This window comes from Arachis ipaensis, chromosome B8, assembly GCF_059453495.1.
Source record: "Arachis ipaensis isolate K30076 ecotype BB chromosome B8, ASM5945349v1, whole genome shotgun sequence".
Taxonomy (NCBI): Eukaryota; Viridiplantae; Streptophyta; class Magnoliopsida; order Fabales; family Fabaceae; genus Arachis; species Arachis ipaensis.
Window position 1 is genome coordinate 124,706,239 of NC_142443.1, and position 25,855 is coordinate 124,732,093.

The 25,855-nt window shown below is 37.4% G+C and overlaps 2 protein-coding genes across 7 annotated transcripts; both read left to right on the forward strand.

The window, feature by feature from the left end:
* The first annotated feature begins 874 nt into the window (after positions 1 to 874).
* NOL (NYC1-like protein) lies at positions 875 to 14,740 on the forward strand. Of its 6 annotated transcripts, none has more exons than XM_088497036.1 (14): positions 930 to 1,288; positions 2,467 to 2,535; positions 3,690 to 3,754; positions 3,850 to 3,936; positions 4,995 to 5,062; positions 6,752 to 6,800; positions 6,879 to 6,964; positions 8,860 to 8,917; positions 9,320 to 9,370; positions 9,837 to 9,887; positions 9,959 to 10,000; positions 10,639 to 10,749; positions 11,081 to 11,143; positions 14,604 to 14,740. In XM_088497036.1, exons 1-13 carry the CDS (start codon positions 949 to 951, stop codon positions 11,126 to 11,128), a joined length of 1,125 nt encoding a protein of 374 aa, XP_088353162.1. In that variant the 5' UTR covers positions 930 to 948; the 3' UTR covers positions 11,129 to 11,143; positions 14,604 to 14,740. The 6 variants fall into 6 exon arrangements, with proteins under 6 accessions (XP_016170911.1, XP_016170912.1, XP_088353162.1 ...); XM_088497035.1 differs by having other exon boundaries at positions 11,081 to 11,150; positions 14,604 to 14,739; XM_016315425.3 differs by lacking the exon at positions 14,604 to 14,740 and having other exon boundaries at positions 875 to 1,288; positions 3,693 to 3,754; positions 11,081 to 11,431.
* Positions 14,741 to 17,724: 2,984 nt separating this feature from the next.
* Positions 17,725 to 20,969, forward strand: LOC148549741 (uncharacterized). The gene has a single exon (XM_088497383.1). The coding sequence runs from the start codon at positions 18,786 to 18,788 to the stop codon at positions 20,004 to 20,006; it is 1,221 nt and encodes a 406-aa protein (XP_088353509.1). The 5' UTR covers positions 17,725 to 18,785; the 3' UTR covers positions 20,007 to 20,969.
* The last annotated feature ends 4,886 nt before the right edge of the window (positions 20,970 to 25,855 follow it).

Here is a 25,855-nt window from a genome sequence, read left to right on the forward strand (position 1 = left end):
GGGTTAGAGTGGGTTTGGAGCTTTCAATAAAGGAGAGAGGTTACACACAGTTAAGCTCACAAGTGAGAGAGAGGATAGAGTGATCTGGAAGTTTGATAAATCTGGTATTTTTTTCGACTAACTCCTTTGTGCAGGTGCTACAAGCAGAAGTTCTTTCGGAGGAAATAACAAGCTATAGTTTCACTAGTGCTATTTGGAGAGGTTTCGTTCCTCCAAAGATCGAGCTATTTTCTTGGTTTGTGTTGGCCGGCAGGGTGAACACCAAGGATAGATTGTGTAGATTAGGCATTATTGAACAGAATGATAATATGTGTGTGTTATGCTGTAAGCATGTAGAGTCTGCGTTTCATTTGTTTATTGGGTGTGAACTCACTTGGCAGGTGTGGAGTGCTTGGTTGTTCGCTCTTGGGAGGACTTGGGCAATGCCAGGCTCACTAAAAGAACACTTTCAAAGTTGGACGACTGGTTCAGTGAGGAAGGATGAGAGGAAGCGGTGGTTCATTGGTTTCTTTGCTGTTATATGGACAATTTAGCTAGAAAGGAATGATAGAATCTTCAAAAATCAAGCCTCTAGCGTGAAGGAAATTATGAATAGATCCTTTGATTTCTCTGATGAATAGTTTGGTAGTGAACCCTTTGATTGTTGAGGGCAATGCCGAAGATGACTGGGATTGTCATGTACTTAGAGTTGTTGGCTTGAACTGTTTTGTCTTTTAATGCTCCACCTTGTGTGTAAGCTCTTTAATTCAAAAAAAAAAAAAGTCTTTTTAATTTTAATAAATATAAACCAACTTTTAAAAATTTATCTTTAAATACTTTTAAAAGCACTACTAACTTTAAAAATTACAAATACACATATTAAAATTTTTGGCCTATACGTGATGTGCTTGTACTGGCAAGGTAAGCGCGTGGCGATAACGGGAAAGCTGTGCGAGTGCGACAGGGCCTATGGGAAGACTCGAGCAATACAGACAGTACTATCCGTTTTCTTTTCCATTTCCGATTCCCCCATCCTCAATGGCTTCCACTACCGTTTCCTCATCCTTCAACTTCCCATCTCCAACCCTTTCTTCACATCGCCATAATCACCCGCTTCGGTTCTCTCCCTTCTCAGTTAACGGTTTCAGTTACCCAACCGTTGCTTCCCGCCAAAACACCTGCATGTCACGTGGCACCCTCCGCTGCGCTCTAAAAAATCCAACCTCTCGTGCCTTCAGTGCAGCGGCCTCGCTCAATAAAGAACCAATGATTCCTCCTTACAACGTTTTGATAACTGGCTCAACCAAAGGTCAGTTTTTGCTTCTTTTCTATTACTTTCTGAACCAAACTAACCATTAACCCATTTAAATTGTTGATGACAAAATTAATGGTTTGCGTCTTAGTGAGATATAAACACCTACATATCTATCGACCAACTTTGAAACGGTTCAAATGTTGCTCTTTACTTGCTTTCTAAAGTGCATGTGTAATTTGATTGCTGATGTTTGAAGTTGTGTTTAGATACTTAATTTAGTAAAGGACAATGCTACATGAACAAAATTTATTATTTTTGGCCAACATTTGGCCAATAAAGATTTTTTACCTAGTGTAATTGAATACACATGTATATCAAAACTAAATTCTGAAAATAATGTTGGCCAAAAGGGTCGATTTCTTTCTTTAGTAAAAGAACTCATTCATAATTAGGAGCCTATTTCTCATTTTAAAGTACTAACTGTATGATTCTTGGGAGGAGTTTTAGCCTTTTGGGTTTCAAGTTGTAGTGTTGGTTCTTAACTTTCGTGTAAGGATAAAGAATTTGGGAAGAATAAACACTGCGAGCTTCTTTAGTATTAGAGTGAGCTATGCTTACTATCAATTTTCTTGCCAAAGGAAGGACAAAACTTTATAGAGGTGAAGGAAGTTATGAAATAGAGTTTAGAATGTACTTCTAAACATGGCTTCGGAGCTTTTAGGTGAGAACCCAACACTTTTTGCTGCTTCTTGTTTGTTGTATTGTTAGTCTGTTTGGTAGAGAGGGAATTTTCAATTTTGTCTCTTTCAAGAAGATCCTTGCGAATCTTGATTATAGCTTGAAGAGAATGAATAACTTCCTTCTCAAATTTCTCACTGAAATATAACTATGTTTTAAACTATTTGAGCTTCAAATCAAGCACCAGTGCTTGAGCTAACGACTCTCAAATGGGTTTACAGAAGCTTTGATTAAGTAGCTTGTGATTCTAAACAAGCAAAAACAAAAACACAACATAATAAATTTTCTTTGGGTTTTGCTTTTAAATTTATACTCTATCTAATGCTTTGAAATTAATAATTTATTGTTTAAGGGAATCTTTCCTTTCTTGATTCATGTATCAAATGTTTTGAAATCAATAATGTAGGGCATGGGTTAGATCCCCCCTCCCCCCCAAAAAAAAAAACAAAAAAAAAAATTTGTTCTAACTGTGTATATATATTCATATGATTCAGGAATAGGGTATGCATTGGCAAAGGAGTTTCTTAAAGCTGGAGACAATGTCATAATATGCTCAAGATCATGTGCGGCGAAACTCTTGGTGTTTTAATATGTATCAACTTTGCAGTTAGCTTTTTCCATGATTCAATACTTGACTCAATACCCTTACTACAATACTACTTATGTTAACTTTACATGATTTAATCAGCTACAATCATGTTTTTTTCATTCCTTCATTTTTTTTGTTCATAATTGCGAAAATGTTTGGTCCTGATAGAAATCCAGTAATAACCAATGACTGAAAAGTGATAATTTCCATACAAAAGCATATATATATGAGATTCTCATTCTTTCCTGCCTGATCACTCTCCATGTCCTCTTTTATGTGGTTATATCCTACCCGATTTCTACTATTGCCTTTTCTGTTTCTTCCAGCATTGCACCTTAGTAATCCTTGGTTTCCTAATAGTTTATTTGAACTTTTCTTATCATTGTTTGGTGGATGCAGTAAAAAAAAAAATTGAACAACATTTGAATAGTTGTTTTATTTTTTTAGAATTATCGGATTTATTTGTCTTTTATTCTTGACTATTCTTTTGAGGAGCTTTAGTCATATGCTGTTTATTAGTTTATGTAGGTCTTGATCCTGTTTTGGTGTTGGAAAATGATTTTATTGTTGATATAAAATCATTCATGTCTTTTACTCAAGACTTAAGCTTTTATCAAAAGAAGACCTTAAGCTTTAAGAGATGGTTCGCAACATGGCCTCTATCGTGTAGGACTAAGTGACCTAAATTTCAATACTTACTGGCTGCTATTCTTAATAAAACAAGATTACTTTCATGTTTCAGCACAAGCTGTAGCCCAAAATTCGCTTGCATGAGATATTATTTTTGTGCCTTCTTCTAATAGCTTAACCTTTTGGGGAAGATGGTGCATGATAATTAGTGTTAAGTTCCACTTAGTTCTTGCCATTAGAGGAGCAGAATAATCCAGTAATTTTATTACATTAATTTTTCATGTTCATTTTCATTCAGATAATGACTTACAGTTATATGTTTCATTTCTTTTATTCTTATATATGTTTCATTTCTTTTATTCTTAGTCCATGCCCTTGGTAGTTCTGCTCTGATTTGAATTTTAGTTTAGCTTACTGCTGATTATCAGCTGTGACTGTAAAATTCTATTTATCTTATTTCTGTGTCTTACCTTCCTCTATTTCTTGGTTTTCATTTAGCAGATGAAAGGGTTGAGACTGCTGTGAAGAGCCTGAAAGTAGAATTTGGGGAGCAGCATGTGTGGGTACCTCCTCTTGAACTTTCTTTTTAGTAGTAGAACATCTGTGAAAAATTATAGATGTCTGATTTGTTCTCACCATCAATTTATGTTTCTTTCAGGGATCTAAATGCGATGTCAGAAATGCAGAAGATGTCAAGAATTTAGTTTCATTTTCTCAAGAAAAGCTGGGATACATTGACATATGGGTATTAATGCCTGATTCTTTTTCATTTTGTAATTGTTTGTTTTGCATATTCAATTAGACAAGTTTTTGGATTCGATTTTATTAGTTCTAATTGTTAAAAGAACTATATAAACAAATTATTAAGCTTCTTATCTTAAACACAATATGGTTTTCAATATTGTTGTAGTGCAATACCGTGTATTTTATTAAAATATGTGCTAAAAGTATTATGAAATGTTCTACTCGGTTAATTTTATGGTAAACTACCTCACATTTTCTTTTTCGCACAAGAACAATCATGACTAAGTCAAATTTGGAAATGAAAGATCTACTATGGGCCTGGCTGGTAATATGTTACCATTCTAATCTCAAAACAAAATTTGTACTACACATGCAATCTTTTAACTAAATGTATAGTGAGGCATTCTGAAACTTGGTATATACATGAACTTTTTCATATATTATAAATGTATAATATAATATAATATAATTATTAATCATTATTTAATGAGCTATATGTAAAACAATAATATCAATATTTATATTGAAAATCAAATCAGATTCTACATTTTATATCCATATATTTGTTTATATAAACATAAGCACCATTATTTACCAATTACCTCCTTTCAGTGGAACCTGAACCTTAGACCTCTTAGATTTACCACCAGCTACATGGAAACATGTTTAATTCTTTATTAATTAGTGTGCTCTGTTGTACAACTCTGCCCATATGATGCTTTATTGTAAACTTTTAATATATGTTGCCTTTTCCTAAGCTCTTATGAAAGAGGATGCTATGATAGACACTTGAGGCCTAATCTAAAACAATGTCAAATTTTCATAGAAATGGATAAACTCATTGATCCATCTACGGAAAAGTCTTGATTATATGCATAGCTACTTCTTTACCCCCCCTCCCTTCCCCCTCCCCTTTCCATTTCCCTTCTCTATCAAATATCCTTCTGCTGATTATAATTCGACGATTACTTATTGATACACATTTCTCCCATTTCTGCTGAATGTCAATGTTAATACTAAATTCTAATTCTTCGTGATCCTTTATTGTGAACTGTGCAGATTAATAATGCTGGATCAAATGCATATAGCTATAAGCCGCTTGCTGAGGCCTCAGATGAAGATCTTATGTGAGCTATTTACACAATTACACCTTTAATCCTAGGTGTCCCGTTTTTAAGGCTTGTTGTTCTTTTAAATTTGAATAAATTACTGAATTATGTAAAGTTTCTTTTTGTTTCAATTAGGAATGATTAGGTTCTTCTTTAATAGGTATTGTAATGATTAGTTAGTGTAATCTACAAGCTGAGGAATTCAGGACCTCTAGCTTTCACATTATAATCACTATGTAAACATGGTGTTTAGAGCATAGGTTCTGTTAAGGTCCCTTTTTTGTCCAGCCAGCACTATCCAGAGGAGACCCATTAACTGCTGCTCTTTATCTGGGAAAACAAAGTCTATATTGTATAGTCCAAGTTCAGATCCAGAAGGCTCAGATCAGTTACTTGGCAAAAACCCACCGCCGGAGGGTCCTCCACATGCCGTCTTTGCCAGGACAGTCCACCAGCATGTGGAGTCCACGTGCCACCTTCCGGAGCTTTGATTCCATCTTGAGCAACGTTGTTCAACGTGTCGGCACTTCCTAGTTCTGCGACAACTGGTGAGGGCAACGGAACCCGGAACCCCGACGAGTTCAACGGCTATGGTTTCGTTGGTATCGTTGCTCCAGATGGTGGCGCGTGGACTTAGAGATGGCGCGTGGAGAGCTCTCACGGTGGGTTTTTGCCTGGTGACTGACTTAAATCTTCTGAACTTGACTATATAGACTTCGTTTTCCCAGAAAAAGAGCAGTGTGAATGGGTCTTTGCCAGACAGTGGTGACTGCAAACTAAACAGACCTTGATAGAACCTATGCTCTGATACCATGTTTAGACAGTGATTATAATGTGAAAGCTTGAGGTCTGAACTCCTCAGCTTGTATATTTATATACATTGACTAATCATTACTCATAATTACAATACCTAATAAAGAAGAACATAATCATTTGTAATTGATTCTAATTTATCCTAATTGATACATAAAGAAACTTTACTGAATGATATCAACAGAAGGCAGCAAGAGTCGGAGAGTGATTAAGCCTGTGGGTATCTGTAGGTCGCTTTATGATGGGTGTTTCAATAATCTTCATCTGAGCTAATACTGTACTTGGGTCATCCATTTTGTGCTCTAGTGTTGTTCTATATGCTAGATGGTTTAATTTTCTGGAATGGAATTGGTGTTTGTACTTATGATTTGATTTACATGAGTTCTATATGCCATATGATTTGCTCAACCTAGAATTTATGTTTGTACTTCCGTATGATTGATTGCATGAGAATCCTATAAACATGTTCATGGTTTGAAGCTCATTTGTTAATGTAAAACAGCTAGAATCATGGTAACCTATTCATTTATTAAAAGAAAAACTGAGCATGTTAATTTGTTAATTAGCGAAAGAAAAAGATAAATTGTTATTGATGTTGATTTCTTTCTTAGTTTTTTTTCCCGGGTAATAATAGTGATAATAATGGTGGGGTTAAAGAAGATGAAGAAGAAATATATTGAAGATGATAGAAGGGTAGTTTGGGAATTTAACATATTACAATTAGTTTTTTAATAGAGTCAATGCAAATTAATGAGTATTTTTGTGAAACTGAGCTCATTTTTTATGGGTACAAATTGAGTTTCGTTCTTTCGTAGGTAGTTTTATCAACATTTTCATCTTTTATTAGTAGACATGATAGGTTATATTCTTTAAATTCTTATTTTTTGAATGCAGTGAGGTGGTTACAACAAATACACTCGGTTTGATGATATGTTGCCGAGAGGTAAACTATTTCTCATCCAAGAGGGACTATGAGTTATATTGGTGCATTGTTATGCATAGATCTTGAGTTTCTATTTAGGCAATAAAGATGATGGCAAGCCAGCCTCGCGGAGGTCATATTTTCAATATTGATGGTGCAGGCTCAGATGGTAGACCAACTCCAAGGTACCTTTTGACTTTGTTGAAGTGTTCCATTTGTCCTTATATATGTTAAGAGATTATTGGTCCTTATATATGTTAAGAGAGAGAAAAGAGAAGTGAAAATGAAACTATATATGCAAAACACAGCATATGTTCCTAGGTGATGGGCCGTGTGGAGTCACACTGTGGCCATTGCCGGATGGGGTGGGGTGGGGCGGACCGGGGTGGAAGAATCAGTCTATCATTTTTGTCGATATGTTGATGTTTTTTGGATAAACAAACTTGTGAGGGATGGCTTTCTATGGTTTCTATGAATATGAATGATTGACTTTATATGGTGGTCCTTTTTTCTGAAAGTTTTCGAGTGTACTATGATGTGATTATTAACAACTCATAAAATAGGTTGCTAAGCTATAAGGCGCTCAGTATTGGGATTATTAACAACTCATAAAATAATTTTCTAAGCTATAAGGCAGTCAGTATTGGGATACTAATTTAGTTGTAAATTGAATATTTAAGGAAAGCGATAAACCATGAGTTATTTCTTCATGAATAAACTATCATTTTCTATCCATGAAAAATGAAAATAGTGACAAAGCAACCCATGAAAGAATTAAAGTCACCTAGTATCTAGATTCTAGACAAAAGTTTTTAAATGTTAAATTTGCGTTGACTCCGTTAAGAGACTAGCCAGTGTAGTACATTAAATTACCAAACTACCCCTATCATCATCTTCGACCTCTTTCTTCATCTTCTTTAACACTACAATTGCGGTAATCTCCTAGCTTTTATTCACACTCAATAATACTACACGCCACATTCATTCCACTAATTCTCTCCAATAATACACTCAATTGATTTCTAAAAAATGAACCTAGAGTTTCAAATTGTTGTTGTTTTGTTTTCCAAGAGGGGGATGGAAGAATATGTTGTGGTAATGAGATTCTTGGGGTTCTTCTCAGCCATAATGTTAAACTGCTAATGATATTCCTCTTCCTTGCAATTGTTCTTCCCTTCCCTCTCCCTTCCAAAATGTTGAACAATGCCCCCCAAGCAATTGCAACCCAACCACCGTCTGCAACCCTTCCCTTGGCTAGGTTACCCTATCCCTCAACCTCAGTACCTCTCTGGCTCCATTGCGGTCGTCCACTCCATCGTCCTGGAAGATACCCAAGCTCAGGAAGGTTAGTTGATTAGGTAGGGGGTGGTCATTATGGGTCTCATGTGAGTGAATAGAATGAGGATCCATTGTAGTTGTTTATGATTTGTGAGGATGGTGGCTGATTTGTGATTTTTGGAGATTTCAAGAGGGCATATGGTAGGTTTAGGGCAGTGATTCTGTGGCGAGTTCCAACTATGAGAAGAGCGACGGCAACAACGACAAAGGGTTGCAGGTGCCGGCGGGGTCTGGTTTGAATTGTAGAAAGGAAAAGAAACAGGGGAAGGGAGGGTGATAGTGGTGGTTGGGGTCCAAGGGAAATGACAATGTCCATGGAGGTGAGAATTTGGAGAGGTCGAAGATGATGATGGAAAGAGTAATTTTGGAGTTTAAGTAGTCTCTTAATGGAGTCAACACAAATTTAACATTTTGGTACTTTTGTCAAATAGGGCCCATCTTTTATGGGTATAAAGTTAGCTGATATTTCATGGATAGTTTTGTCGGGATTTTCATCTTTTATGGGTAGTTATGGTGATTTATTCTTTTTTCATTATGTTAATCTTTTAAAATCTATACCACCACTTTTAAAACCAGAGGATAGCAAATTGTAGGTGGTGTAAATTAAAAGACTTTCTTCTGTGAAATCCAATAATTGCATCCTGAATTCTACTATTGTCTTTGCAGTGAATGTTCTTACAAAGTTACCAGCGCTTTTATACATGCCATGATGAAAATTCTCAATTTTCTCCTCTTTTCTTAGGTTTGCTGCATATGGAGCAACCAAGAGAAGTGTGGTGCATCTGACAAAATCTTTACAAGTTGAGACTTTCTATATATATTGTCACTTCTTGACCATGCTTGTTCTGGTGATACTTAGGAAGCGTATTATATGCTTAAAAGTTCTTACTATTTATAATTCTTATTCGCAATCATGTCAAGTTGCTAGATCATTTGTTTTTCCTTGTCTTTTTTAAACGCTATAAGTTCTAAAAAATATGAGAAATTATATTACAAATTTTTTGTACTAGTAGAGAAAAGGAGAAATCAGTTTGACAAAAATTATAACACGAAAAAGTTAAGAAAATTTTGTTGTAGGTGTAAGTTGCAAAGTTAAAATTCTCCATTATAAAAAGGTTTCTTCATTCGTTGTAGTTTTTTGCTTCTCTCAATATATTTCATAAAATAAGAATTACAGTTGTGGATGTCTTCATGTTTCACAGGCAGAATTGCAGATGCAAGATGTAAAAAATGTAATGGTGCATAACCTTTCCGTAAGTTCTGTGTTTATAAATCCTTTAAATAGTGGGGATGGCTGCATGAGTACTTGTATGTTTGAAAGAAAATTTATTTATCTAAATTCTTCCAATTTGGGGCCGTTGTTATAGTTGACCTAATAATCAATTGATGAGAAAAATCAACAAATTCGATGTGTAAGGCTTGCCCTACTAAAAGGGTGTCAGCATATGCTTCCATGTTGTGCATGTTTTTGCTAAATTTACATTCCAATATTGTCTTACGTATACACTTACAAAAGTCATATCTCCAAAGTCCGTTTTGTTGTGCTAGCTTCTCTATCAGTTTGTCTCTCGATTCATGTAGTAGGACTCTACAAAAATATGCATCATGGCTCCAGTGTTTATGTTACCTCACCAACTCACAATGCTACTACTGCTAAGTATTCCACGTGAACAGTTATGGCTTACTCTTAATTTTGTTTTCCCTTGTTTGTTACTATAGCCAGGAATGGTCACAACGGATCTTCTCATGTCTGGTGCTAATACAAAGCAGGTACATATGAAACTAAGTCATCTTTTTTATGTTTTTAGCTCGTTTGACGCACTGACATTTGTTCTTTACAGGCAAAGTTTTTCATCAATGTCTTGGCTGAACCGGCCGAAGTGGTAAGATTTTCATATTTGTGAATAATAAGCCCTGAGAATTAATGCGAACTAATTCATGCAAAAAGAATGATATGGATGTGAATATTTTAAATAAACCCCTTCATGATTAGGTTCATCACTGGAACACTTACTTAATTATCTATGTAGAAATTCATACACATGAATGAAATAAGTAAAGAGTAATTATTCACCAAGGATACAATTTTGAAACTTAACCTAAAATTCAGAATACTTTTTGTATGAAATATGTTTATTTAACGAAAAAAAAGTTATTGACACACTGTGTTTGAGGTGTTTCAACATTCTTATCTGGCTTTTTAGTCGAGATAAGGTTGAACATATCACATGTGACGATATTTGGATGTGTCCAAGCATGTTTAGGGAGGCTTTTTTAATTTATTTTTTATTTTCCAATATACAGCTGAGTGTCATTAAGTTTCAGTTTCTGTATTCCTGTTTGTGCTTCATAGTAGAATAGTTACCATTTAGCCATATACTTTCTAATATGATGAATATAGATAGATTTGTCATTAATGTGTATGGCTTTTGTATCTCAGTTACATTTTTTTGCTTTTCTCTTTTGTCAAATTCATTCATTGTCAATTCTTCATTTTACTTTTTATCAAATGGTTTTGCAGGTTGCTGAATACTTAGTTCCAAACATTAGATCTATACCTACCAATGGATCAATGAAGCCAACATACATCCGGTTCCTCACTGGTTTGAAAGCGTATTCCCAGATATTTTCAGTTAAGAAAGCGATAATGATCACTACTTGCATGCATTTAATCAAAATTCTCGGTATTTTTATACCATGGTACCCTTGATTTCACAAGAGTATCGGTACCTCATGTTAAGTTTGGAATAAAAATATTAGAAAATTGACTAAAGGGTGTTTGGAATAAATCTGTTTTTTAATCACATAATTTTTTTATATATAAAAAATCAATGCAAACACCTAAAAAAAATTGTGGCCTGGAACTGGAAGTCAATCCAATGCACTCTTAAGGGTAGGATACCTTCAAATTTTACAAGGTTCCAGGAACATAACCGAATGCTTCTTTTTGTGTTGCCATACAGAGACTAGCATTTGGGGCAAGAAGGAACCGGTATGTTCTTGAAGAATGAACAGAATTAAAAATGGTGCCAGGCAATTTCTAACTCTAGATAATATTCTGGTCGTTTATGATCTTCTGGAATACATTAGTGGGTATTTAGTATTTACTGGACCTATAATCCTCGGGCAACCGTGTAAGAGTTGGTTTTTTTTATAACCGGAGATTTCTAGACGGGGAGAGGGGACTTATGCCATGTATTTATTTTTCTTTTTCTGTTATTTATTTTTTGCCACTATTCCCCTTTCCGTTCGGCTTTTTCCCTGGTAACCTTTTAAGGGCTTGTTTCATTTATTTATTTTTTGCCACTGCAAAAGTAAACAATCTACTTCCTCACGCTCTAATTTTGGCAAGGGATACAATGCTCCGTATACGTTTGGACTTTGGAGCATTAAAACTCCATTGTTAGAAAAAAAAAGTTTATATTTATTTTGACTTTTCTTTAGAGTAAACGATTAAATTGACACTCCAAAGATTTTGATGCTAATAAAGATAACCTTGAGAGACGCGAAAGACCAGAGTTCCTAAAAAATTAGAAAAAGTATAGGTAGAGAATATTGCTGAACAATGTGAACTGTAATAATCGAAATAACTGTTTTAATAAAATAATAATTTTATATTGTCTGCAATAGGTGCAATAGGTTCAAAAATATAAATGATATTTTGAAAACAAAAAGGTGAAATTTGAATTCAATAATTTTTTTGAGTGGGAAGAAGTATCTTTTACAAAAAATTTTTGTAAAAATACGTATCGGTGTTTAAGCTGGCAGTACCGGTTCTAGTCTGACCGGAACCGCATATTGAGAAAAATAAGATTTTGAAAATTGAATTAATTGTTTTGAAATGACAAAAATAATTTAGACTTAAAGGTTTTGGCCCGAAGTGGGCCAAACGAACCAAGAACACTTAGCAGGTTGGATCAGGACCAAGTTGGACCCAAGTTTATAAATACCCTAACTAGTGAGCATTCAGCTCATTTTCACCAAGAAACAAAGAAAGAGGCGCTAAACTTGTGAAGTGAAGAAGGAAACCCTTTTTACTATTCATCTCCTCTTTTTTTTTTGCTAAAACTTGAGCTACGGAGCTCTGATTGACGAGACATTTACGGCCATGCGAAGCTCTCGTTGAGCTCTTCGTTTCTATCTAAGAAAATCTAGTAAGAATTCAAAACTCAAGCTCCAGTTTCTGCCCTAATGGAATCTGCGATTTTACGTTTGATTTTTGAGTAGATTTTGTGATTTTGTTTGTTTAGGGGTGATCTAGCATTGAAATATTGTTGGGTTTTGCCCTTAATCTCGTTGGGTAAGGTAAGGTCTCACTAAACCCTTGTGTTTAGTTGTTTTTGTGAACCCTAGGTTTGATGTTGGTATGTTATATGATGTTAAATTGAGGTTTGATGTTTGTTGGAGTGAGTTTGATGGTTTTGGAGCTTTGAGCTTGAGCTTGGTGTTTTGAGTTGCGTGGGAATCGGCTAAGGTATGGTTTCGGTCTCCTTTATGTAATATGTAATATTTTTGGACACTTAGACTAGTTGACCTTAAGATAGGATTGAATGATGTTGGTGTATGACTAATTATATGTGAATTTATGTTTGATGATGAAGAGGATGATATGGAGTGTTGGAATGTGTGATATATGAATTAAGATGATAATATGATGAGTATTATTGTTTGTGATTATGATGATTGGTGAAGGATATTGATGAATTATGATGTTGTTGTTGGTGATTGGTATTAATTATTGAGATTGAGATTGAATAATGATAATTATGAGGATTTATGGTAGAAAATATTGAGTGAAATGTGTGTTGAGTTGTTTGAAGAGCTATGAAATGGTAAAGTGTAGTATGTGGTAGTGCTTTGTAATGAATTGGGTATGCCTTGGTTTGGTTTGGTTGTGAATTTTGGAAGTTTGAGAACCTAGTTAATTTTGGTAAAAGCCAGTTTTTGGTGAACTTTGATGGATCATAACTTGAGCCTTAGTTTTTGAAATTGGTTGAAATTTTTCTTAAATTAAAGTTCATTTAAAGATCTTTAAATTGATATAAAGTTTGATGAAAATGGATTTTTGTAGAGGAAGTTATGAACGTTTAAAGTTTGGTGTTTAAAATTGAAAATTCTGCAACTTGACATTTTTCTGCAAACTGAGGTGTGTATGCGTACGCGGGCACCCCATACGCGGATGGTGGCCTCTGTCCAGCACTCCCGCGTACGCGGCCCAAGTATGCGTACGCGAAATGGTCCAATATTCTTGTATGCGTACACAGACGTATTGTATGCGTACACGGACGTCCTTTTTTAACCTTATGCGTATGCATGGTAGGGGGTGTGCGTACGCACAGCCCCTGTTTTGCTGAAAAATTATTTTTCTTCGTTTTTCAAGGGTTCTCTAGCTTCCAAACTTCTTTATCTATTGTTTTAAGATTGCTAACTAGTAATTAGACTTTAAGACTAATAGAGATGGGTTAGTGAGCTAAATTGGTAATTTTCTGTATGAGTTTAGAAGATGGAGACTTAGGTTTCTGAAGTTGTGGGTGAACTAGTGAAGTGTTGTATTGGAAATGGCTTGAGAACTTGTGAGTGGATGATAACTTGTGGAATTAAGACCTGATGATGATTATGATGAGCTTGATGGATATTGAAGGAGAGTGTGCCAGGCACTATATCCTTGAAATGTTGAGACTTGAGAATTGAAAGTGGATTGAGATGAGAAATGGTGATGACTGATGATGATTTGAGGTTGATGGACTTGTTGGATGTGGATAGTGTGCCAGACACTATATCCTTGGAATGATAGTATGTCAGGCACTATATCCCTAGAACGATTTATGATGAAACATATGTTGTTGTTTTCCTTCTCTGTCGCAAGATTGTGCTAAGCACTATATCCTTGGAGAATGCAAGTGTGCCAGGAACTATATCCTCGGAACGATACAAAAGCGTGCCAGACGCTATATCCTCGGACGTAGCAGAAAGGCGACATCCGAAAGGATGTTTCGGGTTGGCATTCATGGACCGACAAGTGATATTACAAGCCAATAGGATAGGCATTCATCATATGCATCTCTTATGTGCTTGTTTGCTTTGATTACTTGTAGTTTGTTTAAGTGTATAATATGCCTACTTGCTTCTTTAATTACTTGCTATACATGAATATTACTCGTGTATTACTTGTTTGCATATATTTGTGATTGTTTGGTGCTGAGGAGGTCAGGTAGGCAGCGGCAATGGGATCGTGAGGAGGTTAGGTTGGTGAAGGTTGTAGGATACAGCGGTGTGACTAGTTTTAGTTAGAAATTTCCTAAGATTAGATTACCCTGTTTATGGTTTATGGTTTAAATTATTTATTTTCATTAAGCTTGAATATCTGTTTTCGATGCGAAATTCTAGGATTACCTTTGGCGTCCCAGAACCTTATTTCTTACATATTGGGCATTGTTACCATACTGAGAACCTCCGGCTCTCATACCCTATGTTGTTGTTTTTCAGATGCAGATCGCAACCCACCTCGGTGAGTTTGCGAATGGTGACAGAGCGGAGGATCTTTTGTTATCTTGTATTTTGGTTATTATGATGTAGCTCTCTCACTTTTGTTATTATACTCTGTTGTTGCGTTAGAGGCTTACTTTAAGAGATAAGTTGTATAAGTTGTTTTAACTTCAAAACTCTGTTATGTCTGTATTATGACTAGTCGGTCTAAACTCCGCGGGCTGTGGCTAGTACTCTATGGTTATCATACTTGTATATATATATTTATCTTGACTATTGTTATTAAGTTTCATGTTGTATGTTGTGTCTTACGCTCTTAGTTATCGTGTGGGGTTAAGTACTGAAATCGTCCCTAAGGTAAGTGGCGAAAATCAAATTCGTCCCCGACGTTTTTTTGCTATTAAAATCATCCCGAACGTTCAGAAACACTTTAAAATCATCATTTCCCGAATTTTTGGACAAAAATACCCTTGACTATTAATAAAAAAAAAACCCTACCCCCACCCTCACCCATCAGCATCTCTTCGCTTCTCTCTCCCCCCTAACCCCCCAATTTCCCTTCCTCCTACACCCACCCCCAAACCCCACCCCCAAATCCCATCCCATCCCATCCCATCATCATCATCATCATCATCATCATCAGTTCCCACTCCCTCACCCCCATCACCGTCGCCCCCTCACCCCTTCACCGCCGCCGCCTCACCCCCTCACCGCCGCCGCTCCGCGTCCAACCCTCCTGCCGCACCATGGGTCCAACCCCCCGCACCGCACCGCACCACCGCACCACCACTTCTTCTTCTTCTTTTTCTTTTTCTTCTGTGAACTGAATTTGTTGAATCTGTGGACTGGATTTTTTGTAAAATTTGTTATGCATGTTTGAATTTTCTGTTGATGATGATGATGATGAACATGAAGAGAGGGGCATGAGAAAGGGGGTGGGGGGAGGTATTACAGTGAGGGGGTGAGGGAGTGGGTGAGGGGGAGGTGGTGAGGGGTAGGGGGTGAGGGATGGGGGGTTACAGTGAAGGGGTGAGGGAGTAGGTGAGGGGGTGGAGGATTACAGTGAGGGGGTGAGGGAGTGGGTGAAGGGGAGGCGGTGAGAGGTAGGGGGTGAGGGGGTGGAGGGTTACAGTGAGAGGGTGAGGGAGTGGGTGAGGGGGTGGAGAATTACAGTGAGGGGGTGAGAGAGTGGGTGAGGGGGAGGCGGTGAGAGGTAGGGGGTGGAGGGTTATAGTGAGGGGGTGAGGGAGTGGGTGAGGGGTGGGGGATGAGGGGGTGGAGGGGGTGAGGGGTGGGGGTTTACGGTGAGGGAGTGGGTGAAGGGGGGGCGGTGAGGGGTGGGGGGTTACCGGAGTGAGGTTAAGGTGTTGGTGTTTGTGTTTGTGTCTGTGGTGGTGGTGGTGGTGGTGGTGGTGGTGGTGGTGGTGATGATGGTGGGGTGATGAAGGTGAAGAGGAGAATGATGATGATGAGGGTATTTTGGTCCAAAAATTTGGGAAAGGATGATTTTAAAGTGTTTCTGAACGTTCGGGATGATTTTAATAGCAAAAAAACGTCGGGGACGAATTTGATTTTCGCCACTTACCTTAGGGACGATTTCAGTACTTAACCCTTATGGTGTGTGTATGTTTCGCATTTTGTAAATCCGCTTTATGCGATTTTGAACTTTATTCCTTCATCGGGCTCCTAGTATTATTACTTCTTCCTATATTTAGTAATGTGTGAGCTTTAGAACAATCGTGGTACTTTGTTATCCTTTGCTTTACGGCTAGAGGTAAGACTTAGGGTAACAGAGTGTTACATGAACAATGGAGTTAAAAAAGTAAATTAATCCTAAATTTAATTAGTGGCATGAGTAATTAATATCTAATAATAACCAAATTTCAAATTTAAAAAATTTAGGGTTTTCACATTGTGCAGTTACACGTTTCATCACCTCTAACGGCGCGTGCTTCATTGGTGAATTGAGGCTCTGCAGCTAGCCTCTGATCTTCTCTTCCTCTCGCTGGACCCTTGATGCACCACTATTTCGTGGTACATTTTAAGCTGAATTGAGTGGATTTTATCCATTATTCTCACACTTTTGCATATAAATTGCATGTTTTACATTTTCCTTCCTAATTCTGTGCTTTGATTGAAAACATGCTTCTTTGGCCTTAAATTACTAATTTTTAATCTTCTCTTATTATCATTTGATGCCGTGATATGTGTGTTAAGTGATTTTAGATTTTCCAGGACAGGAATGGCTTAGAGGATGGAAAGGAAACATGGAAAAATGGAAGGAACACAAGAAATTGAAGTTTGGAGAAGTTGGTAGTGACGCGCACGCGTGGACGATGCGTACGTGTGATCAGCGCATTAGGCAATCGACGCATACACGTGGATGACGCGTACGCGTGACCAGAATTTTGTCAAGCGACGCGTACGCGTGGGCGACGGACGCGTACGCATGATAGAGCGTCACATGCTACAATTTGCAGAAAACGCTGGGGGCGATTTCTGGGCTCCTTTTGACCCAGTTTCAGGCCCAAAAACACTGATTAGAGGCTGCAGAGTGGAGCTAGATGGGGGAATGAAACATTCACACCTTCGTTCAACATAATTTTTAGGGTTCCTAGTTTTATTCCTTCTCAAATTCTGAATTCTATCTTATTTCAATTTAGTTTCTCTTATACTTTTATTTGTTCTAGCATTCTAGTTTATTTATTTCCCTTGTTGATTATTTTATGTTGCCAATTTAGTTTATGAATTCTTCATGTTAGATTCAATTTTCTTTTTAATGCAATTTGAGGTGTTTCATGTTTATTGCTTCTTTCTTCAATTGTTATCATTGATGCTTGCAATTGGTTGTTTAGATTTATTATTCCTTGTTAATTTTCTATGCTTTTATTTTGCGCCTTCCAAGTGTTTGATAAAATGCTTGGTTAGATTTTAAATTAGCTTTTTATATTCTTAGCTTGGATTGAGTAATTTGGAGACTCTTGAATTATCAAAAGTCTTTTGTTGATTGGTGTTTGAAAGTTGCTAGTTGGCTTGAGCTTCACTAACTCTAGTATTTGATTAGGACTTGTGAACTCAAGTTGATTCACTCACTTGACTTTCCTTCAACTGTTAGAGGTTAACTAAGTGAGTGCAATTTGCAATTACCATCACAATTGACATTGATAATGAGGATAGAAATTCCGATTCTCAACCATTGCTAGGACTTTTCTTAGTTGTTAATTATTTTCTTGTTATTTACATTCCTTGCTTATTAAACTCAAAACCCAAAGAATATACTATCTCATATCCAATAGTAGCATACTTCCCTGCAATTCCTTGAGAGATGACCCGAGGTTTAATACTTCAGTTAATTTTATTGGGTTTGCTTTAGTGATAAACAAATTAAATTTTGATTGAGGTTTAATTGTTGGTTTATAACTATACTTGCAACACGTATTTTTATGAAAAATCTTTACCGACATTTTTCCTCCATCAAATTTTTGGCGCCGTTGCTGGGGAATTGCATATGTGTGCCTTATTATTGGTTATTGTGAATATTATGAATATGTTTGCTTTTCGTTTCTTTGTTAGTTGTTTCTAGTTTTAGGAGTTTGTTTTCATGATTTCTTATTAGTTTTTGTTTTTATTTTCTCTTTTTATTATGAATTTTCACCCCTTTGACTATGAGTTTGGTTATAATTATGTTGTAGGAAGTGGAGATTACAATGAAGGCTTGCATCAAGGATGGAACAATCAAAGATGGGAAGAGCCACAAGGATTTGATCAACCCTCTTGGCAACAACCTCCTTCAATGCACTATGAGCAAGAGTCATTCCAAGATGCATACCAAGACAATGGATATGGTGGTCCTATTCGTGACAATCAACAACTACCACCATATACCTATGAACCTCCTCCTCAATATAACCCTCAACCACCATACTCACAAGCCCCATTTTATCAAACACCCCCTATGATCCTAAGCCATATCCACCATACCAACCACCTTATGAGCCGTATGAACCATACATAGAGCCGCCGTATGAACCATATATAGAGCCTCCCCAATTCCAACATAATTACTCCGAAGAACCACCACCTCCATATACACCATGTCCATATCTATCAATCCAAGAGCCATATGATCCTAATTATGTTAGCCAATCAGAACAAGAGTCAAAGGATTGTCTCAAAGAAGCAATGGATCGACTTCAAGCAACCATCTGTCAAAAGTTTGACCCATGTGAGAACCAAGGACTGAAGTGTGTTGTACAACAAGTGGAAGAGATGGAGAGTGATGAACCACCCTCATATCATGAACCTTTCCTCCTAAGTAATGAACTCTCATATCCACCCCAATCCCCAATGGATGACACTCTAAGTGTTCTTCTTCAAGAGCAAAGAGAGATGCAAAGGACAACACTAGAGTTTGTAGCTACCTTGACCGAGGTAGTAGGTAATTTAGCCTCTCTGCGCTTCGACACTCAAAGTACTCCCATGGCTACATGTGGAAAATCAATAGAAGAGCGTAGCATGAAGGAGACACTAGAAACTCCAGTGGACAATGAGGAACGTGACTTTGTATTGGAACAAGTGGAGGAAGCCGTAATAGTTGAAGAGGAAGAAGTGGTTGAAGACTTAGGAGATACTGAACCTCCATGGGAATCTAGAGTTGTAGAGTATTCCTCCAAGAAGATTGAAATTGATGTTGAGGAGGTTAGTGCACAACCTCCATGGCATATTCCCTATGAAGAATTGGATGGGATAGATCAAGAAGCAAGTTCCCTTGGTGATGATGATCATGAATCAAGTCTTCCTAGTGATGAATCTACATCCGCAAATGAACTCGTTGAATATGAAGACCCTTTTCTAATTGAGTCTGAGAATGAGGTGGAAGTGGAAGTCCTTCGGCAAGGTTGGACGGGAGTTGAATATGCTGTGTCAAGACCGTTGGATACTTCTCTACCTAGGTTGCCGTCTACTCCTTCATTTAAGTGGGTAAAACTTATCTCTATTCACTTTACTGTCCCACTTGAGTATGGTATCCTTGAAACAGATGGTCAACTTAGGAAGCTTTGTGGAATTAAGCGTAAGCGAAGGATGTTTAGTGGTTGGAGTTGGAAATCAAGACTCATCAAGGTTGAGATGTCAAGAGCTATATGCAAGGGTTGGACTAGCAATAATTTGGTTGCGTCTAAGAGAAGAGTTTGGTACTTCAGTGAGAATTCAGATTACTTACCACCCAGATGGAACAATGATGATCAACTTGAAGACGGGTGTAGAAACAGGATTTGGGATCCCGGTATACATGAGGATCCACTTTGGGAGCTCAAAGCTTTTGAGAAACTTCATCAAGGCTTGGCGACTTCACTTGAGAACGTTGAAGCTTATTGGAAGTCCAGGCGTTGGTGGACGTTTTAAGATGAGTTCAAGCACAAGCCACCATGATAAAAAGCTCACCAAATGTCCAACTTAAGGACTTTAACTAAAAGTACTAGGTAGGAGACACCCCACCATGGTAAACTCTTCCAATTTTATCTTTTATTTATGTTGATAATAAATTAAATTTTTTTTAGTTAGAATTATTTAGTTTAAGTTGTGGTTTTACTGGTTTAATAATATTCGGATTTATTTTGGTAGCTCGTTAGTTTATTAAAAAAAATGGCAATGTTTATAGTTAGGTTACATTTCATTTAGCTGCATTCATATAGATAGGTTACATTTCATAAACTCTACCATTCCTCTTCACTCTTTATAATTTCTCTTGAGCTTAGCATGAGGACATGCTAATGTTTAAGTGATGGGAGATTTGATGCACCACTATTTCGTGGTACATTTTAGGCTGAATTGAGTGGATTTTATCCATTATTCTCACACTTATGCATATAAATTGCATGTTTTACATTTTCCTTTCTAATTCCGTGCTTTGATTGAAAACATACTTCTTTGGCCTTAAATTACTAATTTTTAATCTTCTCTTATTACTATTCGATGCCGTGATATGTGTGTTAAGTGATTTCAGATTTTCCAGGGCAGGAATGACTTAGAGAATGGAAAGAAAGCATGAAAAAGTGGAAGGAACACAAGAAATTGAAGTTTGGAGAAGCTGGCAGCGACGCGCATGCGTGGACGACGCGTACGCGTGATCAGCGCATCAGGCAATCGACGTGTACGCGTGGATGACGCGTACGCGTGACGAGGATTTTGTTAAGCGACGCGTACGTGTGGGCGACGCGTACGCGTGATAGAGCGTCACGTGCTGCAATTTGCAGAAAACGCTGGGGGCAATTTTTGGGCTTCTTTTGACCCAGTTTCAGGCCAAAAAACACTTATTAGAGGCTGTAGAGTGGAGCTGGATGGGGGAATGAAACATTCGCACCTTCATTCAACACAATTTTTAGGTTTTAGATGTAGAATTCTAGAGAGAGAGGATCTCTCTCTAGGTTTTAGGGTTCCTAGTTTTATTCCTTCTCAAATTCTGAATTCTATCTTATTTCAATTTAGTTTCTCTTATACTTTTATTTGTTCTAGCATTCTAGTTTATTTATTTCCCTTGTTGATTACTTTATGTTTCCAATTTAGTTTATGAATTCTTCATGTTAGATTCAATTTTCTTTTTAATGCAATTTGAGGTGTTTCATGTTTATTGCTTCTTTCTTCAATTGTTATCATTGATGCTTGCAATTGGTTGTTTAGATTTATTATTCCTTTTTAATTTTCTATGCTTTTATTTTGTGCCTTCCAAGTGTTTGATAAAATGCTTGGTTAGATTTTAAATTAGCTTTTTGTATTCTTAGCTTGGATTGAGTAATTTGGAGACTCTTGAATTATCAAAAGTCTTTTGTTGATTGGTGTTTGAAAGTTGCTAGTTGGCTTGAGCTTTACTAACTCTAGTCTTTTATTAGGACTTGTGAACTCAAATTGATTCACTCACTTGACTTTCCTTCAACTGTTAGAGGTTAACTAAGTGAGTGCAATTTGCAATTACCATCACAATTGATATTGATAATGAGGATAGAAATTCCGATTCTCAACCCTTGCTAGGACTTTTCTTAGTTGTTAATTATTTTCTTGTTATTTACATTCCTTACTTATTAAACTCAAAACCCAAAAAATATACTATCTCATAACCAATAGTAGCATACTTCCCTGCAATTCCTTGAGAGACGACTCGAGATTTAATACTTCGGTTAATTTTATTGGGTTTGCTTTAGTGACAAACAAATTAAATTTTGATTGAGGTTTAATTGTCGGTTTAAAACTATATTTGCAACGCGTATTTTTATGAAAAATATTTTCCGAAAATTTCCCTCCATCAACCCTCCCCCCGCTGGACGCCAGTCATTGCTACACATCCGCCGCCGACCTCGCCTCCCTCGATGCCAACCTCCAAGCAGCCCGTTGTCCCCTAAATTTTTTTCCCACAGTCCACAAACCCGCGCACCATGCAGCCCACCGCGTCCATCGTCACCGCCTCTTCGTCTCCGACTGATCCGCCCAAATACAGGGGAGAGTTGCGGCTGCTGTTTCATACGTACGTGACCTCTCACAGCCACTTCAATGGAGTCCAATTTTGTTGAACCGGTTTGTCATGCCCCAGCTTCCTTCACCAACGACAATACCACGCATTCAAGTGACAATCTTCTCAATTCTTGCGACGTGGAAGGTGAAAAGTCTAACAAAGTAAGCAATGTATGATGGTGCATTGGGACGTATGTTTATTTTCATATGAATGAGATGATTATTCTAATCCTAACATTCTTATACTTTGATGAAATTCATTCAAAATTTTTTTATGGTGTTCTTGTCCATCAATATAGTAATTAGTTAAACGGTAATAAATCATAGATCAAGTTCTAAAGAAGATGATGATGAACATTTATTTACTTGATCCGATAAACTATTATGTTACCTTTTTAATATGTTATACTGAAATTGGTTCAGTATATGTTTAGTGTTAACTGAGAAAACATTACACATGGTTGCCATTAGAATGTTTAGAATCCCCATCCCTATGCTCCCATGCCATGCATGCACAAACAAATATGGCTACATATGTAAGGAAAATACAGCAGCTAATATTGAGTTTTTTTACTTTTCAAAGCATAGAAGAGGACTTGGTTTTAGGTTGTGTATGTATGCTTCAGATGTGGTGGACCCATGCATGCTCTATATAAATAATTAATATAAGCCTAACTAGTTAGGTGGGACTTTTTATGAGCACACGTCTCATTGTTATGATTTCTTTTAATTCATGTATAATAATAAATTGGGTTAAGTTCGATTTTGGTCCCCAACATAGAAGTCGAAAATCGGAATCGTCCCTAACTTTTTTTTTGCTACAAAATGGTCCCTAAAATTCCAGTTTGTTTTAAAACCGTCCTTCAGACCAAAATGCCCATATCCCTTCTTCCCCAAAATCATGCAAAGCACCAGCAGAAACACAAGCATAAGCACCACCACCACCACCACCAGACCCACCACCACCCACCACCTTCATCATCATCATCATCATCATCATCATCATCATCATCATCATGAAATCATAAGAATTCAGAACCAGAACCACCACCACCACTCCCCACCCACTGCCATTCCATCACCATCTGCATCACACCAACCAAAACTCAGAAAATCAACATTATCATTGTCATCCTCATCAGAACCCAGAACTCAGATCCAGAACTCAAACTCAGACAAACAAGAACTCAACTCAAAAAATTATCATCATCATCAAGAACCTAGAATTAGCAACAACAATACTCCAAATTCAAATTTCAGCAACAACAATGTTCCACAACAAATTTCACAAAAAATTCAATTCACAGAATTCACAGAAGAAGAAGAAGAAGCGGCGGGTATGGCGGTGGTGAAGCAGGGGAGGCTGCGGCGGGCGGTGGTGCGGCGGGTATGGCGGAAAAAGAAGAAGAAGAGGCGGCGGCAGCGGACGGACTGTGGCGGTGAGCTCGTCCCCCTTCTCTCCCCCCTCCTCCCTCCCCCCTTGTCGCGCCCCACCCCTCCCCCCTTTCTTTCTCTCCCCACCCCCGCTTCTCTGTACCCTTTCTTTCCTCTTTTTTTTTATTTATTTTATATTTATTTTATTTTATTTTATAATTTTTTTAGTGAGGGATAATTTGTTAATAAAAAAATAAAATTGGTAAAAAGAACGGTTTTAAAACAAACTGAAACTTTGGGGACCATTTTGTAGCAAAAAAAAAAAGTTAGGGACGATTCCGATTTTCGACCTCTACGTTGGGGACCAAAATCGAACTTAACCCTAATAAATTTTAAATGATATTCTTAGAAAAGGTATTAATAAAATATTTTTACTTGAAATTTGTTTAATAGTACGGTATCTAATTAGTTTGTTTGTCTGTGTTTGTTTGTGTATGTTTGATTGTAGGCCATAGAATGTATATTGTTATTTTTTCGCAAACCGCATGTTTGAATCGACCATTAATCCTCATGTTCATCGAATGATGTCTGTTTTGAACTGATTCGCAGTTATCGGATCACAGTTGCCTTGCCGAAGATGAAATACCAAGAGTTGGGATACAGTTTGAGCATTTGAAGCTGGCCCAAGATTTTTATGTGAACTATGCAAAGAAAGTCAGTTTTGTAAGTAAGATACGGAACACAAATTTTTACAAGATGACAAAGGAACCAATTCCAATCTATTCATTGTAATCGGGAGGGTTTTCGTGGATCTCGTGTCAAAGCATACACACAGAAGAACACGGTTGCAGCTGTGGGGTGTAGAGCAAGGATATATGCAAAGTTTGACAGGGAGAAGCAAGATTGGATCTTGTTGAAGGCTGATTTAAGGCACTCGCACCCATGTTCAACTAAAAAGGCGATGCATTACCACAAGAATAGAGAGTTGACCATGCATGCGAAATGCATGATTGAGGTTAGAGATAAGGCGCGCATTCGACCCAACAAGACATTTCTAGCATTGACTATTGAGGTTGGTGGACTGTTGAACCTGGGATTCTCATAGAAGGATGTCAGGAATTACATCTCATCAAGACTCCGATCCACTAATGTCAACGCCGATGTCAAGGAGATGCTGAATTGCTTCATGCGAATAAAGGAGATAAATTCGAACTTCTTCTACGCAGTGAATGTGGACGACGATTACAAATTTTGGACTGCAGTTTGGGTGGATGCAAGGTGCAGGGCGTCTTATGAATACTATGGAGATGTGGTGTCATTTGATACCACATACAACACGAACCGGTAAAATTTATTTACGTTGATGTTGTTTACTTTTTTTATTTTGTATTAGTTGGATGTTCATAAATGTGGTTATTTTTACTTTAAGCATGGTTTTCCGTTCGCCTCTTTTGTCGGTGCGAACCACCATGGTAAGTCTACTTTGTTAGGATGTGCTCTGCTAGGCAGCAAGTAGATCCTGAGTTTCGAGTGGGTGTTCACACAATGGCTGAAGTTCATGGGAACTGCACTGCAGGGCATCATCACAGACCAGTGCAGGTCCATATTTGGTGCAATTAGGAAGGTCCTACCCAATACACTCCACCGTTGGTGCATCTGGCATATGATTAAAAATATACGTATAAGCTCAATGGTTAGGCTAAGAGAGTTGAATGCTGAGTTGAATCACATTATATGAAAATCTCAATCGGTTGAGGCTTTTAAGGATGGTTGTGCTGAATTCATTGATGAGTTCAACCTACATCACAACACATGGCTATCAGGTTAGTGTCTTTTAAGTTAAATCATATATCGTAATTACGTAGATGTTGTAATGTTCTTGTGTTTTATTCTGAAAATTTGTTCCTTATGCGGGGTTCTATTTTTGGGGTGGTTTGTTTTGTGTAGACCTATTTGAGGACCGACACATGTGGGTGCCGATCTTTTTCAAGGGTCAAATTTGGGCTGCTATGAGGAGTACGCAAAGGAGTGAAAGTATGCATGCATTCTTTTGGTGGATACTTACATTACAAGACTAGCTTGGTTCAGTTCATCCACGAGTTAGACAATGTGCTTGAAAACAAGGAGTAGAAGGAATTGGAGGATGATGCTGCAGACTCGAGAGGAGTAATCCCGTGTGCAACTAGCTCAGCCATTGAGAGACAATTTCAGCAAGAGTACACCAACGACATGTTTAGGGATGTCCAAACGGAGTTTGGCAAGAAGGCTGATTGCAATATTCGTGCCTTTTATGAACAGGGTGACTCGGCTTGGGTAAAAGTAGAAAAGGAAATACTAGCCTATGAGAAGACCCAGTATGTTACGTATAATGTCCA